At 49.4% G+C, this 11,442-nt stretch overlaps 2 protein-coding genes across 4 annotated transcripts in view; one reads left to right on the top strand and one right to left on the bottom strand.

Annotated features, from left to right (window-relative positions):
• Window positions 1-315: 315 nt before the first annotated feature.
• ILDR2 (immunoglobulin like domain containing receptor 2) overlaps window positions 316-11,442 on the bottom strand; it is a 58,785-nt gene continuing 47,658 nt past the window's right edge. For both annotated transcript variants that reach the window (XM_073804764.1, XM_073804759.1), the window contains 4 exons: window positions 11,287-11,400; window positions 6,731-6,947; window positions 4,928-5,600; window positions 316-3,650 (listed from right to left, as the gene is read on the bottom strand). In XM_073804764.1, coding sequence (XP_073660865.1) covers window positions 3,615-3,650; window positions 4,928-5,600; window positions 6,731-6,947; window positions 11,287-11,400 — 1,040 coding nt within the window. In that variant the 3' untranslated portion in view covers window positions 316-3,614. The remainder of the gene's footprint in view (window positions 3,651-4,927; window positions 5,601-6,730; window positions 6,948-11,286; window positions 11,401-11,442) is intronic.
• Window positions 5,508-11,442, top strand: part of MAEL (maelstrom spermatogenic transposon silencer) — a 132,234-nt gene continuing 126,299 nt past the window's right edge. The window contains exon 1 of one of the 2 annotated variants that reach the window (XM_019935481.3): window positions 5,508-5,631. The gene's annotated coding sequence lies outside the window, so the exon portion shown is untranslated. The remainder of the gene's footprint in view (window positions 5,632-11,442) is intronic. The other variant, XM_019935483.3, reaches the window with a different exon arrangement.

Raw genomic sequence — 11,442 nt, 5'->3', positions numbered from 1 at the left:
CCCCTGGAGAGCTCCCCCATGAGCACTAGGTCCAACAAATGTCCCCAGCTTCCTCGTAAGTCTCTGCATGGCCTAGAGAAGTTCATCTACCTGCCACCTGCATCCATGCCCCCTCATCCAACATGTCCCTGACTCGGCTGTGACTCACAGGCAAACACTCTCAAGTGTCTTCCCATTGGGGCCTCTGCTTTTCAACCCTCCCCATCCTAACTCACCTCTTTCAGCTCAGACTTTTTAATATTGGCTTTTCAGATCACTGAGCATATCTTTAAATGGTATGGATGGACAAACACACACAACACAAATATCAAAATATACCCATTTAAATTAAAAACCTTTAATTCTCTGGGTTTGTTGTAATTTATCCATAGCAGTATTTCATATTATATGCATAAAATCTCCCAGTTCTTTCTTGGGCATGTCTTATTCCCCCTATTCAATGGCAGGGTCCCCATGGACGGAGACCAAGTCTTACACAAGTCTTATCTTGTACCCCCAATAACACCTAGGAAGGAAGCTCACATGTATAAGCACTTCCTATGCAGAACAGACTATTTAGGGGAGAATAAACAGAAGGATGTGTTGAGAAAAGCTGGGGTGCCGAGGATGGCCAGTTTGCCTTTACTTGTCCAGTCAACCTTATCTCCTGGCCACATACCCAGAAATGACTGTTTTCTCTCTCGACTGGAGGCCTGGAGGTCCGAGTGATTTATGCAGCCCTTCAGAGGATAACCTGGTCCCATCTCCCCAGGTTATTTCAGTAACCTGTTATCATCTTTGTATTTTTTATTGTCTGTCTGTAGTTCTGTTGTTTGGGGACTGCGGGTTTCCAATTTTAATAATTCTTTCCCATGGCTCCCTTCAACGTTCACCAAAATCATACATGCCCCTGACTAATAAAAGCAGTATTTTTGGTCTCTGCGGCTGGTGCTATGGGGCTCTTTGGTGGTGAATAGCCTGACACAGTGCTCAGTATAATGAGATAGTAGCTACCGCAGCTACCCAAGATTCTCTAAAATTGCCTGAGCAAGTTGAAATCCAAAGCTGGTGACTAAGAAACGATGTTTTAATCATCTTTTCCATCGGAATCGGGGCCCAAAAAGACAGACTAGAGCTAAAGCTTTCAGAGGCCAGGGACACCAGCAAGTCTAAAACTCAGCACCAGGGTTATGGCTTGTGTCTTCCAGCCCTTGGAAGTGCCAGCACTGGGCTGAACTGTTCTGGTTCCGCTCACACAGGCCAAGGCCACTGTGAAGTCCTTTGGCAGGGCCAGTTCTCTCCCAGGCAATGGTAACAACTCATCCTTCTGACCCTCACCTAGCCACTTCTTTATTTCCTTGCACACATAGGACTGGTTTGGAAATGCCATGAATTAAATGGACACCAGAGGAATGGTACTCTGAGAAAAGGGCCTAGCTCCAGTCAGACAGTTCTGGAGAGACTGAGGAGATGCTGAAGAAGAAGCCTTTTTCAGAGGTTGTCCATGGAGCCATAGATAGAGGATGGACCGCTGCCGGGAGCAGAGGGATAGCGCCAAGCATCATCGTCCTCCAGTGATTTGACCCAACCATGTATCCCACCATAGAAGTGTGGGATGAAGAGCTTTGACGAAGGTCTGTCAAAGAAAGTGGAGACTGAGAGATACCTAAGGTTAGATGGAGTCAGGGTTTTAGGGCTAAACATTCAGACAAGAAGAAAAAGCCAGGTTTTCCTTGAAGAGAAATGAACATTTAAAGAGTGCACCAACTTCTCATGCCTTGAGTAGGAATCAGCAATGTGGGCTGGGCTCAGGTAGGCAGTTCTTCTGTTGGTCGCGGTTGGGCTTCCTCATGTGTTTGCAATCAGTTGAGAGTTGATAGGCTGCCAGTTAGGGTGATGGGGGTAACTGGGCCCCTCTCTCTCATCATGTGGCACGCTAGCCCAGGCTCATTCACCTGGTGGTGGCTGCAAGTTTCCCAAGAGCAGCAAGAGAGGACAAGCCCCATGCACAAGAACTTGTCAAGTCTCTGCTTGTGTCACATCTGTTATTGGGCCACTGGCCAAATCAAATCACATGGACAGTCCCAGATTCAAGGGGTTGAGAAACAGACTGCACCTCTTGATGAGAAGGGAAGAGTGGCCATTTTTCACAATCTGTACAAATTACAAAATCCAGAGAGATCTAGCTTTGGGATTTAGGCAAAATCTATCATTTAGGCAAGGGTGGGAGTAGGAAGTGTTCCTTCCTGAGAAAGGAAGGATAATCTCTCTCATCTCCCAAGAGCATCTAGAGTGGCAGCCTGGTGAGGCCCAGGGATGCCTGTCCCACACTCAGGTGTCCTGGAATGACAAAGCTGGGATGGCAGGAACAACTCATGGTAAACAAAGTATAAAACACACAGAAGATCCAGGGGAGTCTGTGGGGGAAATGGCCCATATTCAAATTATAAGGAGACAATATATTCTTTTCTTCTTAGATTCCTTCTCATTCTTCTCTATTTTGCATTACTATCTTCTCCTCTTTTTCTCCCTCTTCTCTTTCATGTGTATACTTTATTTTTTTATTTTTTATTATTTTTTTGGTGGTACGCAGGCCTCTCACTGTTGTGGCCCCTTCCGTTGTGGAGCACAGGCTCCGGACGCGCAGGCTCAGCGGCCACGGCTCACGGGCCCAGCCGCTCCACGGCATGTGGGATCTTCCCGGACAGGGGCACAAACCCGTGTCCCCTGCATCAGCAAGCGGACTCTCAACGACTGCGCCACCAGGGAAGCCCTCATGTGTATATTTTAATCATTTATCAAAAGGCACCTGATGACAACCTAATCAGAGTGCAGAGGGAGGCAGGGCTCTGTGTGTGGCACCAAAACCTGTGAAGAGTCCAGGAGAGGGGAGGACAGGCAGAGCCCTTGATGTCCAAGACTCAGACGTTGCTGTGCCAAAAGAGAAAACGCAGTTTATGTTCTCAGGATGGAAGAAGAAATACCACTTCGACAGCTCTTGCTTTGTTCCAGCCACTCAAGAACTGTCATTCGAACAGTACACTGAAGCCATTTCTGTGATTGTCCCACAGGTCACTGTCACTGAGCTCACCACGGGCCTGATTTCAGTGTAACAACAGTCATTGACTAGTGACTGGGAGGTAATGGGGCTAAAAGGTATATTTTGTCTGAAGCTATCTTCTGCTGTCAGTGAATTCCTTCTAATAGTAGTAATCAATTCTGTCTCTAAGCACAGCACAGGAGGTATAGAAAAGAAGACTGTAGGCATAGGCATTATCTGGAAGTTAGCAGTCAAGAGCTAACTCCCTTTTAGAATTGGAAAAGGAATCCTGGTTTGGCTAAGGAAGGAGACTGGGCAGGATGAACTCTGTGGGTGAGAAACTCCATGTGTGGGAATGTGCTCACACATAGTTGTTTTCTTGATAAGTTTCTCAGACTAGTTAGATGGGCACTGAGGTTTGCAATCAGCCTTCCTGAAAGGCTGCCCCCCATCCCTTGCTAAAGCAAAGATCAGCAAATCTTCCAAGGTGGTGGCCAGAGAAGGTCCCGGGCCTGCTGCTTCTTGGATTTGTGTCTTGTTCCCGTATTCTGCTTCTGATTTCTAGTCATCCAGAGAGTCGTCTTGAAAACAAACATCAGACCACAAGGGACATCCTGGTTGGAAAGTCACTCTGGGGGAAGAGCAGGAAGAACCTGATTAAAGAAACCCAACCCAACACAACAGATGGTTCCCTGGGCAGAGTCCACACCTGTTCAGAGCCTGGCACACCCTGACTTTTAGGGCATTTCATTAGGCTTGTGACTACTGTCCCTAAGCCTTAACTGGTGCTGAAGCCAACATACATCTCATGAAACTTAGTCCCACGGCCACAGAGTAACTTCTCACCCCTTTAAGGATAACTGCAATGTTTACTGTTCCACAACAGGTAGTGCAGGTGGTGTACCATAAACCTGATATCACCTGAAAGTTCCTTCCCTACTCACAGTACTTTGGTCATCACAGTTTTTGTTTTGGAGGGGTTAATAATCATGCCAGAACCTTTTTCTGTTCATGTTCTCTCCCCGTACTACACACTAAAGAAAATGTGCAGCTTGGAATCATGAAAAACAAAATGGCGGGAGAGGCGGGGTAACTGAGGAGGGGGCAGAAGCATCCAGGCTTGGAGAGTGGCCTCTGGAGTACAAAGGCACCTTGGGAACCCACATCTGTGATTGTCCCCCAACAACCTCTGAGGTCACATTTGGGGGCTGAGGGATGGAACGAGCTGCTCTTGGCGTTTAGAAAGAAAACAAAGTCTAAATAAGGCCACTTACAGAAGAGACAATTAGCTGGGCAGGGACTGAAAGACTTCTTTCACATATACTGGGCATAGGACAGTTTACACTCAATAAAACATCAAAGGAAAAAAAAGTGAGCTGTCCTTCATGAACACCGATGGCTACTAACCTCGGGAATGTGGACTCTTTGGGGCATTTGATGCAAGTTACAAACCCTCACCCTAAAAGGGATAAGGGATGGAGAGGAAGGCACACATAAGCATGCATAGAGCATAGATCGTCTGCACGCAGACCTCAGAAGCCCACCTAAAGGCCTGTGGTAGTAATGAGCTCTCGAAACCCTGATGTTAAATGCTTCTTAAAGCTCGTCATTAATGCTCTCGAATACTCTACACCTACGCACCTGCTACTTCTGCCTTTTTTCAATGCTCCAGGGGCCAACACTCACTTACTTCACCTGGTCCTGGATAAAGGGAAGCGCGGGACAAACCAGCCTGACACCTGCGTTCCCCAAGCAGGAGGCCCCGCTCCCTCCACCTGGGCCCCACTCGGCGTCTAGGGCAGGGCCCTCCTTCTCAGCTCTCCCTCCTCCCCAGCCCCGCGGCTCCTGGACAGCGATAGTGCACGCTGGCTCCCCGCCCAGACCCCGTGGAGGCTGCCCGGGCCTCACCGTCTTCTTGGCGGGTTCCTTCTTCCTCCTCTTCTCCGAGTTGCTGTGGTAGGGCAGGTCACGGCCGCGGTAGGACGGGCCCCGGCTGAGCTCGCGCTCGCTGTAGGGAGGCAGCGCGTCGTCGGGCGCGTCCTCCTCTTCGCCCTGCGGCGTTCCCTCCTTGTAGGTGGACGGCGGCGACCAGGCGTAGTAGGAGGCGCTGCGCGGGCCGAGCTGCGCGCTCAGCTTGGACGGCGTCTCGAGGCTGCCGCCGCGGCTGGCGCCCTCAGGCAGCGCCTGCCGCTCCACCCCGGCGCCCCGGAACGAGTGGTCGTACTTGGGCACGGCGCCGGGCGTGCGGCTCACCAGGCGGGGCAGGTGTGCGTCGTCGGGCGGCCGCCGGCGCGGGGGGCTGTAGGACCAGCCGCGGTCCGCGTCGGTCAGGGGCTCCCGGCTGCGGCTCCGCTGTCCGTAGTACTCTTCCAGCGAGCCGTCCTGGTAGAAGCCCCCGTGCGCCCGCGCCTCTGAGCGCTCGAAGCGGCTCCCGCCCCGGGCCTCGTGGTTGTTGCCGTCCGCCCTGCGGGACCGCGGGCCGTAGGAGTCTGCGAAGGCCGCCAGCTCGTCCATGGAGACGGCCGGTACCCCGGTGGCGAAGTTCTTCCGCGACAGCATCTCGGATTTGGAGCGCTGCTGGCTGCGGGCAGAGGAGGCGCTGGTCAGTCCAGGTAAGCCGTGCGCGAGGCAGGGAGCTTGAGCGGGGACCTAAGGGCCCCTGTCGTGTCTGGGGCCTCTGTCAGGAGACCGAGGTTCGAACCACGGCTCCGCTCCTGGCTGGATGAATCACCTCGGGCGTCTCTCACGCCTCAGAATCAACAAATAACAAGCTCAAGGCGGCCATGCCCATCTCGAGTGTTAGTGTTAAGGATCAAGATGGGGTTGTGTGGATAAAAATACTTCGTGATCTACACGGTGCTGAAACACACGTTGGGCCTTCTTTTGGCCATTACGATGTGACCTCTAGTTGACAGCCTCCTGACTCACTCCTCACACCCTCAAAGCCAGCGTGGGTGATGTGGGCCTGCAGTACACACAGCAGTGGCCCACGGAGTCCCTGTGATATTTGGTGACAAACAGAGGCCTTTCCCTTCCTCAGAGCCGAGGCCAAGTTACCTCTTGGGGTGGCAGGCAAGAGGGAGCCTGCAGTTGGTACTTTGAGAGAAAAGCAATAGTGTCTACTGCCCCTCCAGATACAGGTTAGGTGAGTGGGGAAGGTGCTGTCCGGTGGGCACTGGCTACACAAAACTGGACAGACAACTTGGCCGCCCCACATTCATTGGCCATGTGACCCAGGGTAAGTTCCTTAGCATTTGTAAGTTTCAGTTTCCCCAACTTAAAATGGGGACATTAATAGTACCTCCCTTTTAGAATTAGGAGACTCAAATGCAACAGTATAACACGTTTGGCACTTGACCTTTCACAAAACAAATGATCAAAAATGATGGAGGTGATGGGTGGGGTTTTTTAGAGGTTATAGGATACAACGTGAGAAGAGCAGAGAAATGTTAACAAGGTTCATTAAGGGGTCTAGAGTACCCTCTTCAAGGAGCCTTGAGTGATTACTTCTGCTCATGGTGTCCCAAGTGTTCCCTTGCTTAATAAATGTGGGAAAGGGATGTTCAACAGCCCACAGAGAGACGTGGCAGAATAACCTAGAAGGGCAGACAGAGATGCTGCTGGATCACAGCAGCCTCACGTGCACCCTGCCTCCCAGATCCTGCCCCCTCACGCCCAGCACCAGCGCTGCCCGGCCACAGCCACCTTCACCTGTGCCTGAAGCTCTCCAGATCCTCTTTGTTATACTCCATGGCCGAGGGCCCCCGGCTTGGCCCGCTGCTGCCTCGCATGACACCTGACCAGTAGTCAGGATTGCTTTCCAAGTCCCCAGACACAGGGAACTGTTTGCTTCGCATCTGATGGTAAGACTGGCGGAAACTGCTGTCTTCCTCATGCAGGGAGCTGAGTTCCGAGATGGTGTTGTTATCTGCAGGGACAAAAACCAGGCATGACAGAGCTTCCTACCCATAGAACAGAATGGGAACTCGGTTAACGGCTGAGACTAGAGGCTTTGGGAAACTCCCACCCGAGGGCCTCAATCCTGTCCAGGGTGGGTTGTAGACCTGAGCTAGTGGTATTTGTATTCTTAGCTCAGCAGGAACTGGCTCCAGCTGGAAGCCCACTTGCCTACAGAGAGGGAGGCTTCCTACATGCTCTGTTCTTGGAATAGGAAAACAATTGTTATTGTTCCACCTAAGGCAGGCTTCCCAGAACTTGGGCTCTCTACAGCTGGTCTCCTCCTAGTACATCAGCATCCTTGCTCAAATATTTTTCTTCTTGTTGTTTAATTCAGTGATGAGCCATGATGATCCCAGGCATGAGGCAAAAGGGGCAAAAAGAGAGAGAAGCCACAGACCACAGGATCTTCCCTACTGTTGGCTGAGTCCCAGGGTGGGGCCTTCAGAGTCAGTGCTACAGCTCCGCTTTAGAGGCACCCCATTCCAGCTTCCTGCAGTTGTGCCCCTCCCCACAGAGCGAGGAGTCCACAGGGCCAAGGGGGTGTACACACCTAGTGGCCATCCACCCCCCGCTCTGGATGTTCATCCAGGAACCTGGACTATCTTCCCCAAACAATACCAAGTCCATTTCCAGGGCCTGAGTAGACCTCTTCCACTCCCCAAAGAGTATGGGGCCATGGGTGGCCAGGACAGCTGTTTGGAGGTGCGGGAAGAAAAGGGGAAGGTTGGGCTGCACTTAGGGCTTCTGGGCCTCCGCTTATACTCTGGTCCTAGCCCAAAAATGTGAAGAGGGAGGGGATGGTCACAGCCTGCTCATTTCCTAGGGTGGCCTAAGTAGCTTTTCACAAAAGCACTTGTGAATAAGGACCAGAGTCACGGTCTGGAAAGAAAACAAAAGAACAAAGAAACTATTTATTTATGAAACTTTGAAATGGGTTGAATTTCACATTACTTAAAAAATAAATCTAGCGAATCTATTTGTAATGTAACTGAATCCATTTGTTTTCCAAAAATCCTTTGAACTTCAAACTGTTATCAAAATCAACATTTATAAGGTGTAGGGCCCGGCTGCTGAGCAACAGGTAAACCGAGATCAGATGTGGGAAGCACAGATGTGTGTCTCAGTTTCCCCTCTACCTCGTCTCCTCCCTATATCCCCAATGGTTCTTAGAGGAGCAGAGAATTTTTGCTGGTTCCCACCCATGAAGGGAAGGGAGGGTCTCCCCCCACAGCATAAACACAGCCTCCTTGTCCTGTTTTACCAGGACACAAGGCTGACCAGGAATGCCGTTCAGTTTGGTCATGTGATCAGCTGGTTTTGAATTATAATCTAATTATAAGCCTTTTCTGCCCCGTAAGGAGAATGGACTAGTCCGTGCCTATTTTAAAGGAAAACAACTCAGATCCTAGTGATTAATCAAATCTAGAACCTTTCTTTTCTCATGATCCCAGCGAACTCCAATCTCCCGGGAACCATACAGAAGAGAGCTTTAAAATGCACCGAGTGTGCTTCTTGAAAAATGACATTATTTATTCAGACCTTTCCTTAAACTTCAGGGAATAATGGACAGTTTTCACTTCTCCAGATACTCAGGGCTAGCTCTGTTTCACCATTCATATGACGGACAGTCCAGGCTGTATGCTGCTCTAAAATTTCGGCCACAGTGAACATGAACATCAACATACCCCACTTCACAGACACCTAATAATGGAACTCTAGAGCAGGATAGGCAAACTTTTTCTGTAAAGGGCCAGATAGTAAATATTGTAGGCTTTGCAAGCCATACTGTCACAACTATTCAACTCTGCCATTGCAACATGAAAGGAGTCATAAGTAATACAGAAGTGGATTGGCATGGCTGTGTTCCAAGAAAATTTACTTGCAAAAACAGGAGGTGGAACATATGTGCCCTGGGAGCCGTAGTTTGCTGATTCCAGACTGAAATATCCTAAGAGCAACCCCCTATTTACAAGGGGCAGGCGAATGAGGATCACCCTGGCTGGGAAATTCATGGGCCTGACCCTGAAACTCCTATTTCTTACAGAATCTATTACTCCCTTGCCGCACCTGAAACTATGAGACTCATTTTACGATGAGATCTTCAAGAGTGTCCTATGTCCGTGATCCACCCCAGGGTTTACTTTGCTCTTCAGGAACAGAACCTCTCAAACTAAAGAGAACTAGATTCCTACTTCATCTCTCTGCAGTTATGGTAACGTCAACCTGCAGGTTCAGGAGTGCTGGGCTCCAGTTCTGGCCCCGACACTGAGCTCTGGCACTGGTTACTTTCCCCCCTGCCTCCCTTGCCTCTTTCGTAAAATGAGGGAGGTAGATTCGACAGCCTCAGTCTCTTCCGGCTCCAACATCCTAAAGTCCTATGAGTTAGAAGTCTGTGGTCTTTGACTAGAAACTGCCGCTGCAGCTATGGCACATTCCACAGTTGGCTCCAAAGTGTCTAGTTTAACAAAAGGGCACAGGACGGGAATCAGAAGAGCTGGGTTCTAGTCCTGATTCTATCACTTCAACCCTCTCGGCTTCTGTTTCCTCATCTGTCAACCCAGGCCATCCCTTGGACTCTGAGATTCCTTGGTCATTACCTTATGGCCAGCCAGCCCTTGGAGACCACTTTAATCCAGGCAGACAGAAGACATCACCTAAACTGGGATCCACCCTTTATTTTCAACCTCCGTTTTTCACTTTTTCTCTGTGTGTGTGAGATTCACAGATTTCCTCCATGGGCCCTTTCTCCTTGATCTCTGACTATCTCTGTCTCTGTCCCCTTACAGAGATCCATGACAACACTGTTACAACTAGCTTGTCAAAGTGCAGTGACATCTGCATTCCTGACATTCCAATCTGGAGATGGTCTTTTTATAACCAGTGTGGTGGGTGGAGGCAGCAATGGATGCAACTCAGACAGGATGAAATTAGAATTGCAAACTGGGAGGAATATGTTGTCTTTAATCTGAATAAAGCTCCTCTAGTCTGGGACTGTTTCCCCAACAATGCCATCAAGTCTCTCGTGGATTCCAAGGCGAGGAGGGTTCAAAGAGAGAAACGTAGTGACCTCACTCCCAGGCCTGCCAGCACCCTCTGATCATTAGCCTGTCCGTGTCAGACCTGCCCTGTGATGCCTCTCATGACAGATGGTAATTTAGAATCCAAATCAAGAATCAGCTGTGTCAGCTGCAAAGTCTCCCAGGGCTGTGGGTGAGTTAAGGGTTGGGGCCCTGACACCTACAGACTCAGTAATTAAAACGTTCTTTGGACAAGAGGGGCAGCCTCTTTGCTGGCCCCTCAGCCTCTGCTGCTGGGCATCTCAAAGGAATGTAGGCCTCTTTTTTACGAGATTTCTTTCTTTCTCTTTTTCATCTTTATTGGAGTATAATTGCTTTACAATGGTGTGTTAGTTTCTGCTTTATAACAAAGTGAATCAGCTATACATATACTTATGTCCCCATATCTCTTCCCTCTTGTGTCTCCCTCCCTCCCACCCTCCCTATCCCACCCCTCTAGGTGGTCACAAAGCACCGAGCTGATCTCCCTGTGCTATGCGGCTGCTTCCCACTAGCTATCTACCTTACGTTTGGTAGTGTATATATGTCCATGTCTCTCTCTCGCTTTGTCACAGCTCACCCTTCCCCCTCTCCATATCCTCAAGTCCATTCTCTAGTAGGTCTGTGTCTTTATTCCTGTCTTATCCCTAGGTTCTTCATGACCTTTTTTTTTCTTAAATTCCATATGTATGTGTTAGCATACAGTATTTGTCTTTCTCTTTCTGACTTAACTGCATTTCTTTGGCAGACTTGCTCTTTCACTTTCACTGATAACGGCAAGTCGGGCAGCTGGACTGTCGTTCAATGCTAGGGCCTTTCATGTTGGAAAAAACTGATACTCAAGCTTCTACATCCTAGGTCATTATTTTGAATATATTTTAAAGGGAGTAGTAGGGAAAGGCTGTTTTAATAAAATATTTCCAACCCCAGGATTGCACGGCCCCAGCAGTACTGACTGCCCCATGGAGAGACACGATAGGAACCAAGATGGTATATGATTGCTCTTCTTTTTTTTAAATTCTATTATGGTTTATTACAGGATACTGAATATAGTTCCCTGTGATTGCTCTATTTTTCATACCAGAATCCCTTTTTTCTTTCCTCTATGTACTCAAAGCTACTTTCTTTAGGGTGGTATCACCAGCACCCCTACTAGTTCTGACCCTGAAAGCTCAGGCCTGCCCACGTATGGTCACCCCCAAATCCCCTTTAGCACGATGCACAGATCACGTAAAACTAACAGATGCTCACATCTGCCTCTCATCCTTCTGGCTGGATCAAACTGAGCCAGCTCCTTCTCGACATAGTATAGGACCTTCATGGAGTCTCTCTCTTTGTCAGCTTGGATCCGGTAACCTTTGCGAACTGTTGAGAAACAGACAAGAAGGTGAGGTGAAAAAAATCAGG

Source organism: Tursiops truncatus, chromosome 1, assembly GCF_011762595.2.
Source record: "Tursiops truncatus isolate mTurTru1 chromosome 1, mTurTru1.mat.Y, whole genome shotgun sequence".
NCBI lineage: Eukaryota > Metazoa > Chordata > Mammalia > Artiodactyla > Delphinidae > Tursiops > Tursiops truncatus.
Note: the sequence above shows the minus strand (reverse complement) of the source record. Positions and strands in the feature narration are given on the sequence as shown.